This window comes from Aotus nancymaae, unplaced genomic scaffold (assembly GCF_030222135.1).
Source record: "Aotus nancymaae isolate 86718 unplaced genomic scaffold, 86718_ANA_hifiasm-v0.15.2.pri h1tg000089l, whole genome shotgun sequence".
In the NCBI taxonomy this organism is placed as follows: Eukaryota; Metazoa; Chordata; class Mammalia; order Primates; family Aotidae; genus Aotus; species Aotus nancymaae.
In genome coordinates this window covers 13,429,762-13,455,032 of record NW_026988504.1, presented here as the reverse complement: position 1 = coordinate 13,455,032, position 25,271 = coordinate 13,429,762, and the positions used below count along the sequence as shown (strand labels likewise).

Below are 25,271 nucleotides of genomic sequence, written 5' to 3'. Positions count from 1 at the left end.
AGGGTCATGTTGTGTTGTTTTCCAATTCACTACATATAACTTTTTCGGAGACTATAAAATCATCTGACTTTATATAGATATGAGTGGGTACTTCCTTCAGTCTTCCGTTCTGCTTCCCAATAATAAAGACTTGTGAGAATTTCCATCAATAATATTTACTTAAAATCAATCCAAAAAAAACCTTACAATGTAAAGAAAATCTTATGAAATTACTGTATCCAGGAAATATTATAAATTATCTCATATTTTTGATTAGCCATTAAAAGCAGTTTGGGAATTAAACGAAAAAGCTTCTGTACAGCAAAAGAAACTAACCCTAGAGTAAACAGACAATCTACAGAATGGCAGAAAGTCTTCTCAATGTATCCAACAAAGGTCTAACATCTGAAATCTATAAGAAACTTATTTCAACAAGCAAAAAACAAATAACTCCATTAAAAAGTGGGCAAAATACAGGAACAGACACTTCTCAAAAGAAGACACACAAGAGGCCGATAAACCTATGAAAAATGCTCAACATCACTAATCATCAGAGAAATGCAAATCAATACCGCAATGAGATGCCATCTTACACCAGTCAGAACAGTTATTATTAAAAAGTCAAAAAACGAGATGCTGATAAGGCTGCAGAGAAGAAATGCTTATACATTGTTACTGGGAATGTGAATTAGTTCAGCCACTCTGGAAAGCAGTTTGGGAATGTCCCCAAGAACTTAAAACAGAGCTACCATTTGACCTAGCAATTACATTACTGGATATATCTCCAAAAGAAAAAAATTGTTCTGCCAGAAGGACACATGCGCACATATGTTCATTGCAACACTCTTCACAGTAGCAAAGACTTGGAATCAACCTAAATGCCCATCAATAACAGACTGGATAAAGAAAGTATGGTACATATACACCATGAAATACTATGCAGCCATAAAAAAGAACAAAATCCTGATCTTTGGAGGAACATGGATGTAGCTGGAGTCCATCATCCTAAGCAAATCAGTGCAGGAACAGAAAACCAAATATTGCATGCTCTCACTTAGAAGTAGGAGCTGAACACTTAGATCCACTTGGGTACTTGTGGACATAAAGATGGCAACAATAGACCCTGGAGACTAGTGGAAGGGGGAAGGACGGAGGGGAGAAAGGGTTCAATAACTAACTATTGGATACTGTGCTCACTATCTGGGTGATAAGATCAGTCTAAACCTCAGCATCACACAATATACTCATGTAACAAACCTGCACATATACCACCTGAATCTAAAATAAAAGCTGCAGTTATAGAAATAAAATAAGGCTAGGCATGGTGGCTCACTTTGGGAATCCAAGGCGGGCGAATAACCTGAGGTCAGGTGTTTGAGACCAGCCTGACCAACATGGTGAAACCCCATCTCTACTAAAAATACAAAATTAGGTGGGTGTGATGGCCCATGTCTGTAATCCCAGCTACTCCAGAAGCTAAGGCAGGAGAATTGTTTGAACCTGGGAGGTGGAGGTTGCAGTGAGCCAAGATTGCGTCACTGTGCTCCAGCCTGGGTGACAGAGTAAGACTCCATTTCAAAAAAAAAAAAAAAAGAAAGTAAGTTTAGGAACATTGCATATGTTACAGTGTATATGGAACTACATGGAACATATTTAGTCTAATATCTTTCACCCACATTTCTCTGATCACATAGATGGAACATGGTTCTGGTGCAATAGAGAATTTATATACTTTTTCTTGTGCTCAGTCTTCGCAATTAACTGATTTAGATGTTTCAAGATGACTGCCTGGAACAATTTCCAGAGTTATTACCTAAGACTAGAGAACTCCACTTCTTTTGACACCCTGAATTATATCATTGCCTGAAGCAATATTTGTTAGTTACAGTGATCATTATTTATTCAGGAGTAAAAGCTGAGAGTTTAAATCTTTCTATAGGACTGTGGAATTTTCACTTTAAGGGTTACATGAGGATCTGAACTAGTTAGAATTGAAATTAGTACACTTGCATGAACCAAACTATGGTACTTTGAAAATAAGTTGTTTGCTTTTGTAGATTAGTTTTATCTTTTCAGAAAATCTAAGATTTAAATTTTATGATTTTCTTGAAGCAATTTCTTTGTCCTTGCTTTTTAATTGGGCATCATGACCCCCTAGCCAGAAGTGTCACCAGTGGTAAATGCGCTAAGCCAGGAAAGTATGTAGCCGAACGATAGTCAGAGGCCACTGTGTTCTTTTGCTAGGCTATGGTTTGCAAAACATGGCTCTCACAAAGGTCCAGCTTCTGGAAAGAAAGGTGACTAGATATTGCAGAAATAGCCATGGAACAAAGGATTAAACTGAGGTTTTCCAGGTTGCATGGTTTGAGTTATAGGGTAAAGAATCTTGCCACGTATTTTCTACTGTTTTGGCTGTGATTTCTTTACCCTCTTGTTTCTTGTTGGCAGGGAATATGAAGAGTTTCAGAATTCATGAGGAATTTCAGGCCTGGGGAAAGGACTGCATTTCTTCCTTATGCTTTTTCCTCCAAGAAGGCATTGCGTTAGAAAGGTCTGGAAAGGGTTCAGCATCTCCTCCTTCTTTGCTCCACTCAAGAGTAGGAGGGACTCATCTACTAATATCCATTCCTTCTAGTTTGCAGTTAATTTCTCAACTTTGCTTCTTGTCAAATGGAGACTCTAGATGTTTCTTGAGTCCAGGGATTAGCCAATTCTTTGTTTCTGTTGCCACTGACAATGCAGGATCATAAGGTGCTTCTGAAGACCAAATGCTAAAGCAGTTAAGAAGGCAAGAGAGTGAAAATGGGGTGGGGAAATGAAGAAAAGAGCATGAAAAAAGTAAGAAATACATTTGTTAGAGAGTGTGGCAGTGTGGGTATGGCAGGAAAGATGCTGCATTATTTCAATAAATGGTGAAAGAAAATTTGATAAAATTCATTGTCCATTTCTGATAACAGCAAATTATTTATTAATTTTCTGTAGCTGCTGTAACAAATTACCACAAACTTGGTGGTTTAAAACACCAGAATTGTGTGTATGTGTGTGTGTGTGTGTTTTTTTTTTTCAGTTTTGTTTTAAGTTCAGGGGTACTTATGCAGGTTTGTTTTATAGGTAAACTTGTGTCATGGGGTTTGTTTAGCATATTATTTCATTACCCAGGTATTAATCCTAGTACCCATTAGATATTTTTCCTGATTTCCTCCCTCCTTTTACCTTCCACCCGCTGATAAGCCCCAGTGTGTGTTGTTCCCCTCTGTGTGTCCGTGTGTTCTCATCATTTAGCTCTCATTTCTGTAAATGAGAACATGAGATATCTGATTTTCATTCCTGCATTAGTCTGCTAAAGATAATATCCTCCAGCTCCACCCATGTTCCTGCAAAGGACATGATCTCATTCTGTTTTTATGACTGCATAATATTTCATGGTGTATATGTACCACATTTTCTTTTCTTTTTTTTCTTCTAAGACTGAGTCTTGCTCTATCGCCCAGCCTGGAGTGCAATGGCACAATCTCAGCTCATTGCAACCCCAGTCTCCTGGGTTGAAGCAATTCTTCTGCTTCAGCCTCCCACGTAGCTGGGGCTACAGGCATGCACTGCCATGCCTGGCTAATTTTTGTATTTTTAGTAGAGACAGGGTTTCACCATGTTGGCCAGGCTGGTCTCAAGCTCCCGGTCTCAAGTGATCTGCCCACCTTGGCCTCCCGAAGTGCTAGGATTATAGGTGTGAGCCACTGTGCCTGGCCCATATTTTCTTTATCCAGTCTATCATTGATGAGCATTTAGGTTGATTCCACATCTCTGCTCTTGTGTGTAGTGCTGCAGTGAACATATATGTGTATGTATCTTTATGGTAGAATGATTTATATTCCTCTGGATATAGACCCAGTAATGATATTGCTGGGTCAAATGATAGTCCTGTTTTTAGCTTTTTGAGTAATTACCACACTGATTTCCGCAATGATTGAACTCTAATTTATACTCCCACCAACAATGTATAAGCCTTCCTTTTTCTCTGCTGTCTTGCTAGCATCTGGGTTTTTTTTTTTTTTTTTTTTTTTTTTTACTTTTTAATAATAACTATTCAGACTGGTCTGAGATGGTGTTTCATTGTGGTTTTGTTTTACATTCTCTAATGATCAGTGATACGCTTTTTTTACATGCTTGTTTGGCCACACGTATATCTTCTTTTGAAAAGTGTCTGTTTGTGTCCTTTCCCCACTTTTTAATGGGGCTGTTTGCTTTTTTCTTGTAAATGTGTTTAAGTTCCTTATAGATGCTGGATATTAGACCTCTGTGAGATGCATAGTTTGCAAAATTTTTTTCCCATTCTGTAGGTTGTCTATCATAATTTCTTTAGATGTGCAGATGCTCTTTAGTTTAATTAGATCCCATTTGTCAATTTTTGCTTTTATTGCAGTTGATTTTGGCATCTTCATTATGAAATCTTTGCCTAAATGGTATTGCCTATGTTGTCTTCCAGGGTTTTTATAGTTTTGGGTTTTATATTTAAATCTTTAATCCCTCTGGAGTTGGTTTTTGTATATGGCATAAGGAAGGGATCCAGTTTCACTCTGCATATAGCTAGCTAGTTATCCCAGCACCTTTTATTGGATAGGGAGTCCTTTCCCCAGTGTTTGTTTTTGTCCGTTTTGCTGAAGATCAGATGGTTGTAGGTGTGCAGCCTTATTTCTGAGCTCTGTATTCTGTCCTATTAAAACACTAGAAGTTTTTTCTCTGACATCTGGAGGCCAGAAGTCTACAGTGAAGGTGTTGGTGTGTCAGGCTCCCTCCAGAGGCTCTGGGAGAGAATCCATGCCTGTGGTGGCTGCTGGCCTTTGGCATTCCTTAGACTGCAGCTGCATCACTCAGTCCTCGCCTCCCCTTCTCTTCTCTGCATGTATCTACTCTCCCTCTGCCTCTCTGTGTAAGGACACTTCTGATTGCATTTAAGTTTTACCTGGATAATTTAGGATAATCTTCTCATTTCAAAATCTTTAATTCAGTTGCATCTAAAAGTTTATCATAATAACATTCATAGGTTGCATAGATTAGGATATGAACATGTTATGGGCATGTCCTTGGGAACCATTCTCAGCCTAGCCCACTCAGTAAAATATAAATAGTGATATACCTCTTCAACATGAGAAAAATCATTCAGTTGGTCTATTCAACTGAATCCAAAGCCAGCATCATTTTTTTTTAAATTGTGAAAAGTGAGAAAGAGTTCTTTTAAAGTGAGGATTAAATGAAGATGTCTACATGAATATTTCATATATTTTTTGGACATATCAGCCAATGAGCTTATACAAAAGAACTATATAAGAGGCTTAAATATTAAAAAGTTGTGTACCATTTATTTGGAAACAAATAACTATCTAGCCATTGGGGAGGCAGAAAGAATGTTCTTACCTACCTTATGAAAATGCAGAGAACATAAAAGAATGTAAAAATTTAAAATTTTGTATTACCAAAAAGGAAAAAAAACCTCTGCGTGTATGTGTATGTGTGTGTGTGTGTGTGTGTGTGTGTGTGTGTGTTGCAATACTAAGTACAAAAAGGGCAATGCCTTCTCTTACAAAGAAAACACTAATAATAATAACCTATTATAAAAATGAGCAGATGACTTGAACAGGCAGTTCACAAAAAAATGAATACAGATGTCAGTGGACCTATAAAAAATACTCAGCTGCAGCTGGGCTTGGTGTCTCACGCCTGTAATCCCAGTAATTTGGGAGGCTGAGGTTGGCGGATTACCTGAGGTCAGGAGTTCAAGATCAGCCTGGCCAACATGGGGAAACCCCGTTTCTACTAAAAATACAAAAATAAGCCAGGCATAGTGGTGCATGTCTGTAGTCCCAGCTACTCAGGAGGCTGAGGAAGGAGAGTTGCTTGAACCCGGGAGGTGGAGGTTGTAGTGAGCCGAGATCGTGCCATTGCACTGCAGCCTGGGTAACGAGTGAGATTCCATCTTTATATATATATATATATATATATCTCCTCAGCTCCATTAAATATTTTTAGAATGTGATTCAAAACAATGAGGCGCCCCTGTGTACCTATCAAATTGACAGAGATGAAGATGTTTATTAATTACCAAATGTTGCTGAGGGATTATTCATTTATGTTTATTCATTTTTCTTTTTTCATTAAGAATTTAAGTTAGCTTGCTAGGTTGCATAAAATTAAGCAATTTAGCATAAATTAAAAGTAAGTGAGACCACCTGCAAAGTAGTCTTGCCAAAAATCTGATCAAGTTGAATCTGATCAAGTTCTAACCAACAGAGGGATGTGTGAGTCAATAATAAGGGGCAAGAGCAGCACAACCCAGTGGAAAAAACTGCAGGACACATGGCCTGCATTTCTTCAACAAAATAATTGCATGAGGTTGCAAGAGGAGAGGAAAGGAAGAAGGAAAAAGAAATGGCGGGAGGCAGGTATAGTGGCTCACTCCTGTAATCCCAGCTACTTGGGAGGCTGAGGCAGGAGAATCACTTGAACCCAGGAGGCAGAGGTTGCAGTGAGCTGAGATCGTGCCACTGCACTACAGCATGGGTGACAGAGCAAAACTCTATCTCAAAAAAAAAAAAAAGAAAGAAAGAAAGAAAGGAAAAGTACGTATCCTGGGCTCAGCTCCCCAAATATTCTCATAGTAAGACAAAATCAGATCACCTGAGGTGGGGAATTTGAGACCAGCCTAGCCAACATGGTGAAACCTTGTCTCTGAAAATACAAAAACTAGCCGGGCATGGTGGCTCATGCCTATAATCCCAGCTACTCAGGAGGCTGAGGCACGAGAATCGCTTGTACCTGGGAGGCAGAGGTTGCTGTGAGCCGAGGTTGTGCTACTGCACTCCAGCCTGGGTGACAGAGTGAGACTCTGTCTTGAAAAAAAATAAGAAAAAAGAAAAAAAGTAATGAAGGGAGAGGCCCTTGATTAAAAGGGAACTAAGAAACTTAACTGCTTATAAGGCATGGTCCTAATTTTGATCTTGATTCAAGCACACAGTAATTTAAAATATTTGAGATTTTTGTGAGACAATTAGAATTTTGAGCACTGAGCAGACATTAAGAAATTATTTGTGTGATAATGATATTACGGTTACTATTTTTTCTGTAGTTTCTTTTAGAGATATTTGGTAAAGAGTAATGGTTGGGGTATAGACTAAACAAAATGTCCATGAGTCAATATTTGTTGAAGCTGGGGAATGGATATATAGGGATTGATTATAACTACTTTGATATTTTCTCATATGCAGTCATTTGTTGCTTAACAATGGGGATAAGTTTTGAGAAACATATCTTTAGGTGATTTTGTTGTTGTGCGAACATCATTGAATGTACTTACACAAACCTCAGTGGCATAGCCTGCTACACACCTGGGCTATATGATATGGCCTATTGCTCCCAGCACCTTTTATTGGGTAGGGAGTACAAACCGGTACAGCATATGACTGTGCTGAAAACTGTAGGCTCTTGTAACAAAATGACCAATATTTGTGTATGTCAGCATAGAAAAAGTATAGTAAAATGTGGTATAAAAGATAAAAAATGGTTCACCTGTGTAGGGCACTTACCATGAATGGAGCTTCCAGGATGGGAAGTTGCTCTGGGTGAGTCAGTGAAGCAGTGGTGAGTGAATGTGAAGGCCTCACATTACCTACTATACACAACTGTAGTCATTATAAACACTGTACATTTATGCTACACTGAGTTTATAAATATATTTTTCTTTCTTCAACAACAAATGAACCCTAGCTTATTGTAACTTTTAAACTTTCTAAACTGTAATTTTTTAAAACTTCTGGCTCTTTTGTAATAAATAACACTTAGCTTAAAACACAAATGTATAGCTATACAAAAATATTTTCTTTTTTTATATCATTATTTTATAAGCTTTTTCTATATTAAAATTATTTTAAGTTTTACTTTAAAATTTTTTTAAAAACCAAGACAAACACACCTATCAGGTGTGGCCTACACAGGGTCAGACTCATGAATATCACTGTCTTCCACCTCCACATCATGTCCCAGGTTTTCAGGGGCAATAGCACACATAGAGCTGTCATCTCCTATGATAACAATGCCATCTCCTGGAATACCTGCTGAAGAACCTGCCTGAGGCTGTTTTACAGTTAACTTGAAAAAAAAAATAAGTAGAAGGAATACACTCTAAAATAACAAGAAAATGTGTAATATAGTAAATATATAAATCAGTAACATAGTCATTATTATCAAATATTATGTACTGTACATAATTGTGTGTGCTGTACTTTTGTATGACTGGTAGTGCAGTAGGTTTGTTTACACCAGTAGCACTACAAACCCATGTGAGTAATGAATTGCACTATGACATTATGATGACTACCGTGTCACCAGATGATAGTAATTTTTCCACTCTATTATAATCTTATGTGACCCTTTGTGTATATGCAATGCGTTGTTGACTTAAACATCATTATGCAGTGTATGCCTATATTTAAAATGTCTTATAATAAAATGTTATTAAAACAATCGGTAAGACAGAAACAAAGTAGACCTGCAAAAAAGCAGTGACTTGGGAAATGATTACGAATATAATTCCTAGTTTAGCTCTAAGCTTTTTAGCCATAAACCCAAGGAAGGAAACAGAAGGAAACATCATTCTCATTTGCTCTAGGCAGGAATTGATCAATTATGCAGGAGAAGCCGATTCTTTCTGTTACTGATACACATTTTTTTTCCTGAGTCTTTATAAAGAGAACATCATGTAAGATAATGAAAATCATCATCAGGGACATGCACTCCAGAGGCCTCTTTGTAAGGTGTACCCCAACAAGGGCCAATGGCATTGGGATAGAATGCAGCTCCGAAGAAATCAGATGGAGCTGAGTGAGAGACAGAATAGACCCTGTACTGATAGCATTCTAGGAGGGGTTGCAGATGAAGAACTTTGCTTTTTATATTTTTATTGCCCCTTAGTCTTCAAGCAGCTGGTTGAATTAAAGTTGCTTCCTTGAGTTTCCATTGGTTAAAAGGGAGGTGATCAGAGTGTTATTAAAATTGTGGTTTTGGACCAGAGGGAAAAAAGCATCCATTACTTTCACACATACACACAAAATTCAGCTATTTTACTATGCCACTCTTTTAACTATTAAAACAGAGTTTCTGTGATTCTGTTACTATTTAAGAATATCTTTATATTTTGGTAAATTTCTTTTTTTCTTTTTTTTTGAGATGGAGTTTCGCTCTTGCTGCCCAGGCTGGAGTGCAATGGCTTGATCTCGGCTCATCTCAACCTCTGCATCCCAGGTTCAAGCACTTCTCCTTCCTCAGCCTCCTGAGTAGCTGGGAGTACAGGCATGTGCCTGTTTAATTTTTTATTTTTAGTAGCGACGAGGTTTCTCCATGTTGATCAGGCTGGTCTCGAATTCCCGACCTCAGGTGATCCGCCTGCCTCAGCCTCCCAAAGTGCTGGGATTACAGTCTTGAGCCACTGCGCCGGCCCTTTTTAAATTAAATTAAATTTTTTTTTTTAGATGGAGTTTCTCTCTTGTCACCCAAGCTGGAGTGCAGTTGTGCAATCTCGGCTCACTGCAACCTCCACCTCCTGGATTCAAGCGATTCTCATGCCTCAGCCTCCCAAGTAGCTGGGACTACAGGTGCCTGCCATCATGCCCAGGTGATTTTTATATTTTTAGCAGAGACAGGGTTTCATCATGTTGGCCAGGCTGGTCTCAAACTCCTGACCTCAGGTGATCCACCTGCTTTAGCCTCCCAAATTGCTGGAATTACAGGCTTGAGCTACTGTGCCTGGCTATTTTGGTAAATTTCAAACATATTCAAAAGTAGACTGTATAACTGCCAGGTATCTGGCACTCAGCTCTGACAATGACCAACTCATGGCCGATCTTATTTTATCTGTATCTCCATCCCACACCCTGCCGTTATTTTGAAGCAAATTCTAGAATATTATTATTTCATTTGTAAACATTTCAGTATTATTTCTAAAAAATGAATACTTTTTTTAAAAGTCTAACCAAAACCCAGTGGGTATTTTGAAAAGATTGAAGACACCACTAAATTTCTTTGCAACCAATTGCCATATTTTTATTTTAAAGTGATATTTTTAACACCCTTTTGACTACCTTTCCTTTTGATCAATGTTAATGAGTGAAGCAGCCCATAAATGAGGAAGGAGATGAACATAGACACTGGAAATTCCCCAAGAACCACTGCCTGCCTCCCGCCTTCCCCCTGAGCCTAGAACACAACTCAGGGCATTGGCTGTGATTTGCTTTTAGGTTCTTTTAAGAACATGTTAGTCAACACCAAATTGTTAATATGACATAAAAGCTCTACTAGGCTTTTTTTCTTTTTTTTTTTTAAAGCTTTAATCACATGAAGCTGTAAGAAAACCTATTGAGTGCTTTTATTCTCTGAAAAGGGGGCCATTTCCCAATTAGTGGGTGGACAGCCTGGCTCATTCTCTTTTGACAGGAGCGTAATTCTTTGTGTCCTTCACCAATTCTTCAAAATGTTCTTAGCTTGGCTGCCTTCCCTTCTTCCGTTCTTCTTATTTCCCTGACTGTCTCATGCATCTTTCTACTTCTTTGTTTGTTATTCCCAGACCTACATATTTCCTCCTGTCTCTCTCTTAAGCTCCATTTGTCTGGCTGAATTCTGCCACATGTCCCTCTAGCATCTTTTCCTTAGTACATCTGAGTTGGAACTCATGATCTGCCCTTTCCCCACTGCCCACCCCAACTGACCTGACTTTCCTCTTTCACTTAATTTCATTTAGGTGTGGAAAAACCAGATAATGAGCATTATTTTTACTACCACTACTTCTACTATTACTATTACTATTAACTACTATTACTACTTAGCTTCTTTTCTTTTGTACTTCTGTAGTAAGTGACCAGAGCCTGTAGATTTCACCTCTGCAGAATTTGAACAGCTTATTTGTTAGCCAAATTGCTATGGTCTCTACCTCTTATTTTTGATTCTAGTGCTTAAACTCTGTGCATAGGTAAGAAGACATGGGCCCTGACTTTGAAGGGCTTGCATTTTTAGTGGAAGAGATGGATGAAGAGATGTGTTCACTTAATCAGTATGGGAAGGTCCAGGGTACTGTGGCAATGCAGAGGAAAGGTATTTATTGTATTGGGGACTTTCATGAAAGGCTTCCTGGAGAAAAACATGCTTGAGTTGAGTGTTGAAGTTGACTGGGGAAAACAGGAAATAATGACATTCTGTGAATATATGAGCAAAGACCTGGAGGCATAAGACATCAAGGGATGAGAGTATGTGGGTTTATGGGTGAGTGTGTATGTAACACAGTTTCAAACATCCAGATATTAGATCAGTTAATCTTGTTATATCTTTTTTTTTTTCCTAAGGCATAGATGTGGCATGACACTCCGCTACTGAAAAATATAAATGGCTTTTTAAATCTGAAATTTAACTTTTATTAGTTACAGTGTTTCAATCTCTGACTCCAGCCTCCTCCTCTAGGCTTCTCTCTTCACTACCTTTCACTTCTTTCAGTGTAGAAAACTCCGAATTCTTTGACTATACCACAGTGCTTCTCCTTACATAGATAGTTCATCCTCATTTTGCTTAGAATCCTCCTATTGTCTCCCCAAGTCCTGATTGCCAAAATCCCACCTGTCATCTTTTTAAACTTTTGAGTTTGGAAACATTTAAATATATACAAAGAAGACATATAGTATAACAAACCCTCATGTACCCTTAAATCCTACTAATTATCAAAGTGCCACTTCAAATATCACTCCCTATGTGAGACCATTTATTATTTTTTTTGAGTCTCACTCTGTCGCCAGGTTGGAGTGCAGTGGCACGATCTCAGCTCACTGCAACCTCTGCCTCCCAGGTTCAGGGGATTCTCCTGCCTCAGCCTCCCGAGTAGCTGGGACTATAGGCGCACCACCACACCCAGCTAATTTTTGCATTTTTAGTAGAGATGGGCTTTCACCATGTTGGCCAGGATGGTCTCAATCTCCTGACCTCATGATCCACTTGCCTTGGCCTCCCAGAGTGCTGGGATTACAGGCATGAGCCACTGCGCTGGGCCGCGACCATTTTTTGGTGTTGCTTGTCTCACTTCTTCTCTCCTGCTTTCAGGTGCAATGCTTGTATTGTATATCACATATACTCACTGTTACTATAGAGTTGGATTTTCATATCTCCTGACTCTTTGATGGTAGAATTTGCATCTTAATAAATTTTGACCCTTGCAGTGTGTACCCTGGGGAATGATTGACAATTTCAACTCAAAGATAGAGATAACTCAATGAGAAGCTAGCTTGGAATTTTGTTCTTACTAATCAGAAAGAACTGGTGGGTTGCAGGGAAAGTGACAAGAGCCTGAAAGGAAAGTGACATTCTTATCATAAAGTGAGAAATGGTAAAACAAGGCAAACAAAAAACAACTTTACATAGACATATGGTAGACAAGGGCTACTTGACTGTGGCTGGGGTCTCAGACACTTGTGAAACTTAAAAAAAAAAAACCAAAATATGGCTCCTGAAGTCTCACTTTATTAACTTAGCCAGTAATTACTGTCCCTAGTAGCTGAGAGACCTGGACAAAAGAGTATCAGCAGGGATCCCACCTGCATGTGTCCTTTTGGGGCAGTTTCACCAGTAGGGATAGGACTGCAAATGTGGTTTCAGTGACACAACTAAGATGTAAGATTTTAAGAGTTTTTAGCACTTAGAGACTCTGTATGGGACCCAGCACGCCTGGAAGTCACACACACACATGCACGCACGCACACACAGAGAGAGAAGGGACCAGTGGGCCAATGTCTTTATTGGGTACAGGGTGTTACCCAATTTTCTGCAGGGAACTTTAATTTCTGGGTTTAAAGCAAGCAGGCAGTAGTTCTAGGAGGTCACAGTGTGACCGAGAGGTGGTCACCTTACGTTTATGGGCAGAAGTCTGTATGGTCTGTTTAAAGGATATGGCAGGAAAGTAGGGAGGCCAGCCTGCTAGGCAGGAGAGATGTCTGTAAGTTTCATCTCTGCCACTGGTTTGGAGCCACTCTGGTGGAGTACAGTACTAGAAACCGTGTCAAGAGTGACTGAGTCCTGCTTCTCGTATGAGAAATTTTAACTTAGGTTTAAAAATGATTACTGAGGGCTGGGTATGGTGGCTCATGCCTCTATTCCCAGCACTTTGGGAGGCTGAGGCAGGTGGATCACCTGAGGTCAGGAGTTTGAGACCAGCCTGGCCAACATGACAAAACCTGTCTCTACTAAAAACACAAAAATTAGCCAGGCTCAGTGGTGGGCACCTGTAATCCCAGCTGCTCGGGAGACTGAGGAAGGAGAGTTGCTTGAACTCAGGAGGTGGAGGTTGCAGTGAGCCGAGATAGCACCATTGTACTCCATCCAGCATGGGTGACAGAGCAAAACTCTATCTCAAAAAAAAAAAAAAAGGATACTGAGACAATGTAAAATTTTAAGTACTCACTCAGTCCCAGAAATCCTGAGGATGATTCAAGACTGATGAGATGTTTGAAAAATGTAATTCTAGCATAAATAACACAAAAGAGGAAGAGTGGAGCATGGAATTTGAAGAAATAAGATATCATCCAGGGAACATTCTGCTTAGCTCATATTTTAAAAATAAAAGCACAAATATGGAAGGGAGAAAAGAAGATATTTATTGAGTACCTGTGTTTTGCTAGACCCTACTAGGCTTCTTCACACACAGTGTGTCAATTGAGTCTCTTAATGAACTGGGGAGATTGTACGTCATCTCCAGTTTGCAGGTGCGGAAACTTAGTTTAAGATAAGAAACATTCTAAACATTATGTCACTAAGTGGGACAGCTGGGATTTGAAATAATGTCTTATTGATGCATAGGTTTGTGCAATTTACATTCCATTATTGGTTGTTCATTTTGTTTTTTGAAGAGCTCTGTACAAATGTTCAAAACAGTTGAGAAAAGACTAATAAATATTCAGTTGACAAATATTTATGATGAGTAGGTGCTGGGCAGAATCATTGGTCATCATGGAACTTATATTCTAGTAGGGAAAGATAGATAAGCAAGTAATAAATAAATGCAAAAGTAAATAAATACAAAAATAAAATAATTCTATATTGTGAGAAAAGGTATGCAGGAAATGAATGGAAGATGATCATGGAGTTCTATTTTAAAGAGAGTGGACATTTTCAACTAAAATATCAAAGTTTCAGGGAAGCTACTTTGATCTCATATTGTGTTGCAGGCCATGGGTAAGGTGCTGGAATGGGAAAGCAGGAATGTGTGGATAGTAATGCTTAGGTTGTGTTCAGGAAGATCTGGGAAGGCTCTTTGAGGGAGGTTTTGAATTTGGAAGGTTGAGTTCTTGTCTGTAAGAACCCTCCTTAGAGGAAGGGTATCTACCTAGAGCCCTCCAGGTAGAAGGAACAGTATGAGGAAAGGTCAGATCTTAAGAGATTCATTCTGACTCTGAAATCAAACTGACTGCAGGTTTTAAAATATAAGCACAAATATGGAAGGGAGAAAAGAAAGTATTTATTGAGTACCTTTGTTATGCTAGACACCGCTAGGGTGCGGTGGCTCACACCTGTCATCCCAGCAAGAGCACTTTGGGAGGCCGAGGCAGATGGATCACCTCCTGAGGTCAGGAGTTTGAGATTAGCCTGCCAACATGGCAAAACCCCATCTCTACTAAAAATACAAAAATTAACCAGGTGGGATGGTGCGTGCCTATATTCCCATGTGCAGCTACTGGGGAGGCTGAGGGGCATGAGAATTGCTTGCACCTGGGAGGTAGAGGTTTTGGTGAGCCTAGATAGTGCCATTGCACTCCAGCCTGGGTGACAAAGTGAGACTCTGTCTCAAAAAAAAAAAAAGAGCTTTTCAGCTTTTCTTCTCTAAACTTTATGTAATTCCAGAGAAATCTGTCCTACTGGTTGGAGTCTCAGTGGTTTATAAGAACCAGTGGTTTTGGAGGATGGCAGGGTCCCTGTTCACTTTTACATCACCGTTGCAAAGCCAGCTTTCTTCCTGCACGCCTCTTCCCCGCCCTGCTTCGTTAGTCGCTTTGCATATGATCATTGCAATTTAATAACATTGAATGATACTTCACTGCCAATTTTATTGCCAACTACCCTTGGAACGTAAGCCTAGATGCAAGTAGTAAGGAGAGGGCAGCCAAGGCCTCTAGATTGCCAGTTACTTGGCTGGAAATCCCATTCATATTGGGAAACGTATTTTTAAAATAAATTTGGCTCTGGAAGCACTACCATCCTTTTGTGAAGCTGTGTCAATAATCATAAGGTTTCATAATCATGCCCCCAACCCTCAGCCAAGCTAACAAATATTTAGGCATCAGCATATCTTCACGATGCCACCTTCTGTTGACCGCATGGGCTTCTCATGCTGTTTGGGTTGGCAGTGGAACACAATCTTCTGTTTTATGTAATGAGGAACATCAGAGAAGTCCTTTGTGCTTACCCTGTCAGAGTGTGTGCAAGACCTCTCGTGTACCCCATCATTTTCGCTGCAGTCAAAGCTAGCGAACATTTCTGTGGCCTGGTAAATATTTTCTAGCTATTGGCAAGGTTGTTTTTTTTTTCCCAGTGCCATGTTGCTCCAGGCCAGGATTATAATGACCCAGCTTTGCTTTGGTTTAAGATGAATTTTGCAAATATATGTGTGTGTTGGAACTACACTATTTTCAGAGAACACAGACATGGGTGTAACAGGGTCTGATGCAATATAGTGCTGTATATGCCCAATCAGGCCGACGAGGCTTACCCCTTGCAGACTGTGCCAATAAGCAGTCGAGACTTGTTGTGATCTGCAGAAATATACAGAATTCTCTCATTCTGAGAAGGCTTGTTGCTAGCATGTGACATCATAGAAAGCCCTTTTTTTTCTGACTTTTTTTTCTGCTTTGCTTTGGAATATCAAAGGAAAAGGCTGTTCAACATAGTTGGCCACTTAGCTTTATTATTCATAGTGCTCCCTCCCATTTTTTTTTTTTTCAAACAGTGTTCAATGTTAGCGTCAGGTGTTGGCTGCCTTCCTGGGGGAACAGATTGCTGTGATGTAAACACAGCTGGAAACTGACCACATATTGTTTTTCTTTCTTTTAAGAAATGAAAGAGGCGTTTATAGAAAGGCTGCAGAACACGGTCCTGTCCAGAATTACTTTATAGATTTATTCCTCCAAGTTGGGTTAATGATTAATGTCACGCCTGGGTGTCCACATAGACCCACGTCCTCTCTCCCTTCCTGAAGCTGCAATTTCCTGGGAACAATGAACTTGCAGAGGTTTGCTGCTATCCGAACATGAGGAGGGGTGGAGTCTGTTCAGTTCTGTTTCTTCTTGCTGAAGTGTGGTCTTTGGAGCTAAGTGAAGAATGACTTCTGTGGGGTTTTCCTCTGCTGGCCTTCCTTGCAGCCTTGGAAACCTCATCAGAGTCGCCTCTGCTAAACTCTTATTGTGCAGCTCTGTCACAGATGGGCAAGTAAGTGAATTACAGAATGTTGCTCTGTGTGCTTGTGATTTTTATTTTATTTGATCTACATTTTAACGCGAAGGCAGAGTATTTTCTAACGCTGTAATTCAACTAGGTTTTGTGTCTCCTGGATCTGTTTTTTTTTTTTTTCTTGTTGTTTTAAGGAGTTGGTATATTTGGAAATACTAGGCTTAAGATATACAGATGTCCAACTTATATATAGTCAAGGGTTTAGAGTCTGGAGACAGGAGGCTGGCAATTTCAACTAGGAGGCAGTAAATTCAGGGTAAGAGTGATGTTGATTTGGGGATTAAGGGGGGTGGCTAGGTGTAAAAGTGATCTGGGGAGAGAATCAAGGGCCTTCTCCCACTTGGAAGACTTTATTCTTATTTTGATCTTTTATTCCTTTGGTCTCTGTGCCAAAAACTTTCACTCTTTTTTACTATTTCTTTGTATAGATATTCGGATGAATTAAGTTATGGTGTAATAGTTAATTGCTGTTAAGAATTGCTACTAATTAATTGCTGTATTAAGGTTTTTCAAAGGGGTTTTCTTAACAAATAGCTATTTCTCTTTACATCTATCTTATAAGAATTGAGTTAGAAATGAGGAAGAGAAAGATGTAGGAATTTAAGTGTAACTTCTGCTTTTGGTTTGCTTAAATGGCAACTGGAGACCCATTTTCATAGGCAAAATATGTTACCTTAGTTTTTGTTTTCTTTGAGAGAACTGTAGGGTTACCTCTGTTGGGATTACCTGAATTATCTGTCATCTGTACTGGAATCTGCATGTAGTTATCTTTACAGTTATCTAAGCAAGTTGAATCTGTCATTCATTCCTCACTGAAGAATATCACTGAAAATAACATTCCCTGTCTGTTTAGCTGATGCCCATGGATGGGAATTGTTGGAATTAGGCTATACGTCTATTTGGAGTCTCATAACTGGGTCCAGCACCTAGCATAGCTCCTGGTATATAGGGAAGCTCTATGTAATGTCAATAACTGACTAATTTAGTAACATTCCTAACAGCTGTTTGAGTTCCAAGAGCAGGAAAGTGAATGGTGAGTTTTGAACCTTATAAAATACATAGGTAAACCCAAACGAGGAGAGAATTGAGAAAGTCTGTTATTCTGAAGGTGGTCCTAAAAGGCTTTCTCTAGGCTGATTACTGCCAAGCATATTTTTTTCCTGGCTTTATACAGCTTGGCAGAATTGATCTCATTTTGGATTCTGAAGGAAGAGAAAGAAAAAATTTCATTATACATTATATTGGGCTGTAATAATGTGGCCAATTCTCTTCATGAATTTTTCAAATGACTTTTTTAAAGAAATGAGACAGTACTGATTGTTTCCCTCTATGAATCTAATTAACAGCTACTTAAGGTATCTTAATATTCTTTCATATATATTATCTGCTTTGATTCTCAGATCAGTCTAGGGAGGTGGGTATTGATGTTACTTCCTCATTTTACAATTGAGAAAAGCAAGAGAGTCAGATGAAAAGTGATTCCAGAAGTTGCTCGGTGCGTGGAAGAATCAGTCAGCTGGGTATTTTAAAACTCAAAATCCCATATTCCTCTCAACTGCCCCCTCTCCAGTCATCTCTAAACGTCTCCTATTGCAGGATAGCAGCAAGAATTTGCACCTGGGTATCAGGAGACCTGGATTCTAATTCTGAGTGGGTCATTGCTGGCCTCTGTAATGTGAAGCAAGTCACTCACATCTTTGGATGTCACTTTTCTGCAAGGTGGTTACTTTGGTTGATTTCTTTTCTTTTTTTTTTTTTGAGACAGAGTCTCACACTATCACCCAGGCTGGAGTACAATGGCACGATCTCGGCTCACTGCAACCTCCCCCTCCCGGGTTCAAGTGATTCTCCTGCCTCCACCTCATGAGTAGCTGGGATTACAGGTGCCTGCCACCACGCCTGGCTAATTTTTGTATTTTTAGTAGAAATGGGGTTTCACTATGTTGGCCAGGCTGGTCTCGAACTCCTGACCTCATGATCCACCCACCGTGGCCTCAAAGTGTTAGGATTACCGGTGTGAGCCACCGTGCCCAGCCACTTTAGTTGATTTCCTAAGTTTCTTTGCAGTTTGAGGATCTATCCAGGGTTGTATCCAGGGCTTCTATTATCTCTCAGCGGTCATCTGCAATGTGGAGAAGAGGTGGGAAAGGAGGTAGCATTCTTTCCAACCATCCTATCCAGCTCTCCCTTGGTTTCCCCTGCCAAGTGCAAAGAGACACAGGATCTCCATGGATGAGGAAAACCTCAGGCCCTTGTTTGCTCTGATCTGCTTCCTGAGCTGGCATTTCTCAGTCTGTTCTTTTTTACTCATAAACAAAAGTATTCAAGCCAAATTCTCTTGTAATTTCAGCACAGGTATGAACAACATCAAGTTACCTTTCCGTCAGGCCCAAGAAGTGCTAACCTTCTTGCATAAGCCCATCTGCTATCCTAATCCTTTTTGGAATATGGCAAATGTAAATAAGTATTGCTCTATCCCTCTCAGGTTTTTCAAATTACAGCAGGTGGTTGAGAAAAGGGGAGGGCAGAACAGTGGAAAAATATTTTTTATTCTGCTTCCATTGCTAACTCTCATAGTTGTTAACAGATCAATTTAGAAAATAGAGGGATACTGAGATAAGGGTGACTACCTTTTACTGACACTAAAAAGAAAAAAAAAAGCTGTGACCAAGTGTCTGCCATCGCCATTGTAGTGTAAAAAAAAAAAAAGGCCACGCATGGTGGCTCTTAGGCTGGGTGTAGTGGCTCATGCCTGTAATCCCAGCACTTTAGGAGGCCAAGGCCGGCAGATGACCTGAGGTCAGGAGTTCGAGACCAGCCTGCCCAACATGGTGAAAGCTTGTCTCTACTAAAAATACAAAAATTAGCTGGGCATGGTGGCACACATCTATAATCCCAGCTACTCGGGAGCCTGAGGCAGGAGAATCGCTTGAATCTAGGAGGCAGAAGTTGCAATGAGTCGAGATTGTACTACTGCACGCCAGCCTGGGTGACAGAGTAAGACTCTGTCTTAAAAACAAAAGAAAAAAAACCAAAAGAAAAGAAAAGAAAAAAAAAAAGAATTTGAAATGACAAACTCTCAGTGGAGAGAAAGGGTAGAACTTCCTAGGAAAAGAGAGTTGGCATTCTTATCCTGATGTTTGCACTCTGGACTGATGAAAAACCTCATTCATCACCACATTCTGTATTTGGGAAGCTCCATTCTACCTGGTACTTGGGTTCTCAACGCTCACAGACTTTCTGGGTAGGAACTGTTGCTTTGAATGGAGACATGAGAGCTGCATACGCAGGTCAGCTCTTTTCCTTTGCTGCAGTTTCTGTCTCTGCTCTTTTGCTATGATATAGTCCTTAACTTTTTCCTTATGTCTTTCCCCATAGGTAAGAAGCGAAACCCTGGCCTTAAAATTCCAAAAGAAGCATTTGAACAACCTCAGACCAGTTCCACGTAAGTTGGCAAGATTATCATCTTAATCCAAATCCTTATACCTTACAGGTTTCCCCTGGGGATTCAGTTTTGGACTGGTAAGCAGTGCCTTTACTTTAAAAGAGGCCTTTAAGGGGCAAGCCATTTACTCAATGTTCTGAGACTGGAAATAATCATACCTCATCAGTCAGTCTATTTTGAGTGGGTGGTTTTGAACTCAGCATCTTAAGTTATTGGTTGAGTCAGAATTGAATGTCAGATATATTTGGTGGATGGGGTTCTATGTAAGGCCAGAAAGGCCCCTGGATGTGGACTTCCTTGCCTTTTCCCTGTAGATTGGAGCAAACAAGCAAATCCCTGTGAAAGCCACTACTATAAAACTTGGGTTGAGATGGAAAGATGGTATTTGGTGAGGACCCACATCCTGACACTTAGATCCTGACTTATATAAACAGAAGGAAGAATGAGGTAAAGGAACACTTTCTTATTAGCTGAGGTTTTGGCCCAAATCCCTAAGTCAGCTCAAGTCCTGGTGAAGGACATCATGTGAAGGACATTCTCTCTGTGAACCTCCTTTTTGCTTTTTTTTTTTTTTCTGTCTCTTTTTGTGGTGGGGAAGGTACTTCCTGTCCAGCTGGAGGTACAACCATCTACCAAGGCATCTGCATGAAAGAAATGGAAATTCCGAGGAAACAAATCACAATAGAGGTGTTAGAGAGACAGGGCAAGGGCAAAGAGAGGGCATCCCATTGGAGAAGTGAGTTGTTAAGGCTTTTGTTCATGTCTACAAAAGTGCCTCCCTTTGTAGTGGGTTTTGATCTTAGCTGTGATCTACTATCAGAAAGTCCACCGCCTAGTGTTGGAATGTGCTCTAAAATGGGATCATGTCTGTTGTAAGTCTTTATTGAAGCCATTGGTCCTTGCATTGCCTGAAGCAGTATACAGAAACGTTCCACTGGAGAATTTTTAAGGACAAAGTAGAGTGGAGGGCTACTCTTCAGGGTTCTGGACTGTAGCTAGAGTCTAAACTCAAGACAGAATGTTCCTTTCATTAGAATTTGCAGGAGGAAGATCTTTCTTCCTATACTTGCTATTAAGATTGTTTTTCCCCCCACACACTTTTTTTTTTTTTTTCTCCTTTGGTCTCTCTGAGCAATTGGCTTTTTTTTTTTAACCTGTAGAACTGTGAACTGTGTGATTGCTATTGTTTCTTCTCTGCCTGGTTTCTCAAGAGCTTAGAGTCTAATATGGTAGACTACTTTTACTACCTGAAAAGGAATTTATGGGATATACTTTTAAAACTTTTTATTTTGAAATAATTGTAAACTAACAGGAGGTTGCAAAGAAATGTACAGAGAAGTCCCCTAAATCCCTTTCCCCAGGCCATGCCAAACTACCCTCCATCCCAAGTTAACATCTTACACAACTATAGTACATTCAAGATCAAGAAAGTGGCAATAGTGGGAATCCTAGAACTTAGTCAATTTTGCCAGCTATGCAAGCATTCACTTGTGTGTGTGTGTGTGTGCATGTGTATAGCTCTATAAAATTTATGACAAGTGTCTTGCATAAGTACTGTTATAATCAAGATACTTCACTACAGCAACATTACAAGACTCTTTCATGTTATCCTCTTATAGTCATACCCACTTCTTCTCCCCATCCCCGTCCTTAATCCCTGGCAACCACTAATCTGTTCTCCTTGCCATTTTGTTATTTCATGATTGTGATATAAATGAAATAATGCATGTTTTTTTGAGTTTTGTTTTTGGTTCAGCGCAATTTTATTGAGGTTCACGTAAGTAATTGCATGCATTGATAGTTTGTTCCATTTTATTGCCAAGTACCCATCTGTAGTATGGTTATACCACAGTTTGTTCAACACTTCAGCTTTTGAAGGAGATATGGGCAGTTTTTCATTTTTGGCTATTCTGAATGAAGCTGTTATGATCATTCATGCATAAGTTCCTGCATGAGAATAAGTCTTCATATCTCTGGGGTATATGCCCAATAGTACAATTGCTGGGTTACATGGTAATCCCATCTTTAGTTTTGAAAGAACTGCTGAACCATTGGCCAGAGTAATTGTGCCATTTTATGTTCTCATCAATAATGTCTGAATAATCCAGTTTTTCTGGATCTCTGCCAGCAATTGGTTTTATCAGTATTTTTCATTCAGATGTGTAGTGATATATATGTAGTTTTAATTTGCAATTTCTGTAGTGGCTAATGCGTATCTTTTGCCCATTGCCTAATTAGATTCTTTTTATTGTTTATTTTTGAGAGTTATTGATATGTTCTGGTTACAAGGACTTTGTCAGATATGTGATATGAAAATATTTTTCTCAGTTTGTAACTTGTCTTTTTATTCGTTTGGCAGGGTCTTTCACAGAGCAAAAGTTTTTAATTTTGGTGAAGTTTAATGTATCAATTATTACTTTTACAGATCATGCTTTTGATAATAAGTCTAAGAACCCTTTGCCTAGTCCTAGATCTGTCTAGAAGTTTTGTAGTTTTGCATTTTACATTTAAGCCCATGGTCCATTTTGAGTTAATTTTTGTTCAAGGTATGAGTTTAGGTTGAGCTTTATTTCTTTGGCCAGTGGGTTACAAATTATTCTAGTACTATTTGTTGAAAAGGCTATCCCTCCTCCATTGAATTGCTTCTGCTCCTTTGCCAAATATCAATTGGGCATATTTGTTTGAATTTATTTCTGAATTCTCTATTCTGTTCCACTGATTTATGTGTCTGTCCCTCTGCCAATATCACTCTATCTTGATTACTACAGCTGTGTAGTAAGTCATAACAGGGAAAAATGATTCCTCTCATTCTGTTCTCTTTCAGAATTATGTTGACTATTCTAAGACCTATTTTCATATACGTTTTAGAATAAGCTTGTCTATGTCCACAAAGAAACTACTGAGATCTTAGTAGGAATTGTGTTTAACCTATAGATCCATTTAGGGAGAATTGACATTTTTACTACATTGATTCTTCCAATCTACAAACATGATATATTTCTTAAACTTTAAAAATTTTATTTCTTTCATTAGCATTTTTATAATACAATTTCTCAATATTAGGTTTTGTTAAAATTTATACCTAATTTTTTTTTTTGGAGCAAATTTTAAGTGGAATTTGATTGTGAGCTTGGTTTTCACTTGTTCATTGTCAGCATATAAAAATGCAATAGATTTTTCTGTATTGATTTTGTATTCTGTGAGTTTACTAAAATCACTTATTAGTTCTAGGGGCTTTTCATAGAATCCTTAGGGTTTTCTGTATAGACAATCATGGCATTTGTAAACAGAGATAGTTTTATTTCTTCCTTTCCAATCTTTACTTTGATTTTTACTTTTTTTTCCTTGCCTTGTTGAAGTAGCAAGAATGTCCAATCCTTTGTTAATAAGGTTGATGAGAGCAGGCAAAACTTGCTTTGTTCTCCATTTTGGAGGGAAAGCATTTAGTCTTTCACTATTAAGTATGAAGCTAACTGTAGGATTTTTGTAGCTGTTATTTATGAGGTTGAAAATGTTCCCAACTATATAAAACCTGTTTTTTTTGTTTGTTTGTTTTTGTTCTTTGAGACAGGATTTTACTCTGTCACCCAGGCTAGAGTGCAGTGGTGTGATCATGGCTCGCTGCAGTCTCAGCCTCCCCTGACTCAAGCGATCCTCCCATCTTAGGCTCTGAAGTAGCTGGAACTACAGGCAGATGCCACCATGCCCAACTAATTTTTTTTATGTTTTGTAGGGGTTTCACCATATTGTCCAGGCTGGTCTCAAACTTGTGGGCTCAAGCAATTTGTCTGCCTTGGCCCTCCCAAAGTGCTGAGATTACAGGTGTGAGCCAATGTGCCCTGCCTGAGAATTTTTATTACGAATGGGTATTGAATTTTGTTGAATGCTTTCTCTGCATCAATTGATATGATAATAAAATTTTTCTTCTTTGTTTTGTTGATATGCAGATTACGTTGATTCATTTTTATGTACTGAGCTAGCCTTGTATATCCCAAATGAATTTCAGTTAGTTATGGTATATATCTTTTTGTGCATTGTTAGATTCAATTTGCTAAAATTTTGTTGAGGATTTTTGTTTCTAGGCCTTTGGGAGATGTTGGTCTGTGGTAGTTTATTTAATTTTTCTCTTGTGCTATTATTTTCTAGTTTTAGTATTAAGGTAATCATGGCCTAATAAAAATCAATTGGTAAGTGTTGCTTCTATTTTTTGGTAAACATTGTATAAAATTGGTGGTAACTCTTCTTTGCATGTTTGCTAAAATTCTACAATGAAAGAAAATGAGCCTGGATTTTTTTTTCTGGGACTTTTTAATTACAATACCAATTTCTTAAATAGTTGTAGGACTATTCAGCTTCTCTGTTTCATCATGGCTGAGTTTTGGTAGTATGTGGTTTTGAGGAGTTGGTCCCTTTCTTCCAAATTGTCACATTTATGAGAGTAAAATTGTTCATAGTGTTTCCTACCTATCTTTAAATGACTGCATAATCTGTTGTGACATCCTTTTTTTGTTTGTTTGTTTCTTTCCCTGATACTGATAATTTGTGTCTTCTGTTGTCAAATTTGTCAGTTTTGCTTCAGGTTTGTCAACTTTATTGACTTTTTTCTTTTGAAGAACCAGCTTTATTTTCCTATTTTCAATTTTATTGCTTTCTGCTTTTATTTTTACTATTTCTTTTGGGATTTATTCTTATATCAACCTACCAGCAGTTTTATGTCCCTTCCTCTTAAAATTTTTATTCTTTACCTTTTATATTAATTTACATTATAGCATAAATTATATGTTAATTTAATTTTATAAATTTTATGAATTTTGGAAGGCTTCTATAATCCCTTTCTTGGTATAAACAAGGATAAAAACAGTTTATATTTTGTTTTTCCCTCATATGGTATTAATAGCACATATTGTGAATATACTTATCTGTTTCACTATGTGAAGCGAAAAGCATCACTTCATTATTGTAGAGTATACCTCTCTAGCTCAAAGAGTCTCCTTGTTATTATTTTAATACCGAGGCTTAAATTTGTACTCCTGAAGAAGTAGCTCCCATATTTTGTGTTTTTCTTGGCAATTTTTGAAGGCTGGCTTCGTGATTTCTTCTCATTCATACCCTGCCTCCTTCTGCTGCGCTTCACAAAAATAAATAGCCCTTGACAAAGCTTCATTCTCCTGAGTTCAACGTGTGTGGCCCCTCTGTTTGAGCTCTTTCTTTGAGCTACCAATGTGAATGTGAGCTGTTTCTTTCCTTGATTGATAGTAACTAATTCTAAATCAGTATGATGCTAGTTCATATTATTTTATTTAACCATCACAAGAAACTCAGAGCCAGT

At 38.7% G+C, this 25,271-nt stretch overlaps 1 protein-coding gene across 3 annotated transcripts in view; it reads left to right on the top strand.

Moving 5' to 3' along the window:
- The window catches only part of MAP2K6 (mitogen-activated protein kinase kinase 6), a 139,233-nt gene that overhangs the window by 73,292 nt on the left and 40,670 nt on the right, over positions 1-25,271 (top strand). For 2 of the 3 annotated variants that reach the window (XM_012453817.2, XM_012453819.3), the window contains exon 2: positions 19,876-19,942. In XM_012453817.2, coding sequence (XP_012309240.1) covers positions 19,876-19,942 — 67 coding nt within the window. Of the gene's footprint in view, positions 1-16,455; positions 16,477-19,875; positions 19,943-25,271 lie in introns of those variants that run through there. The other variant, XM_012453818.3, reaches the window with a different exon arrangement.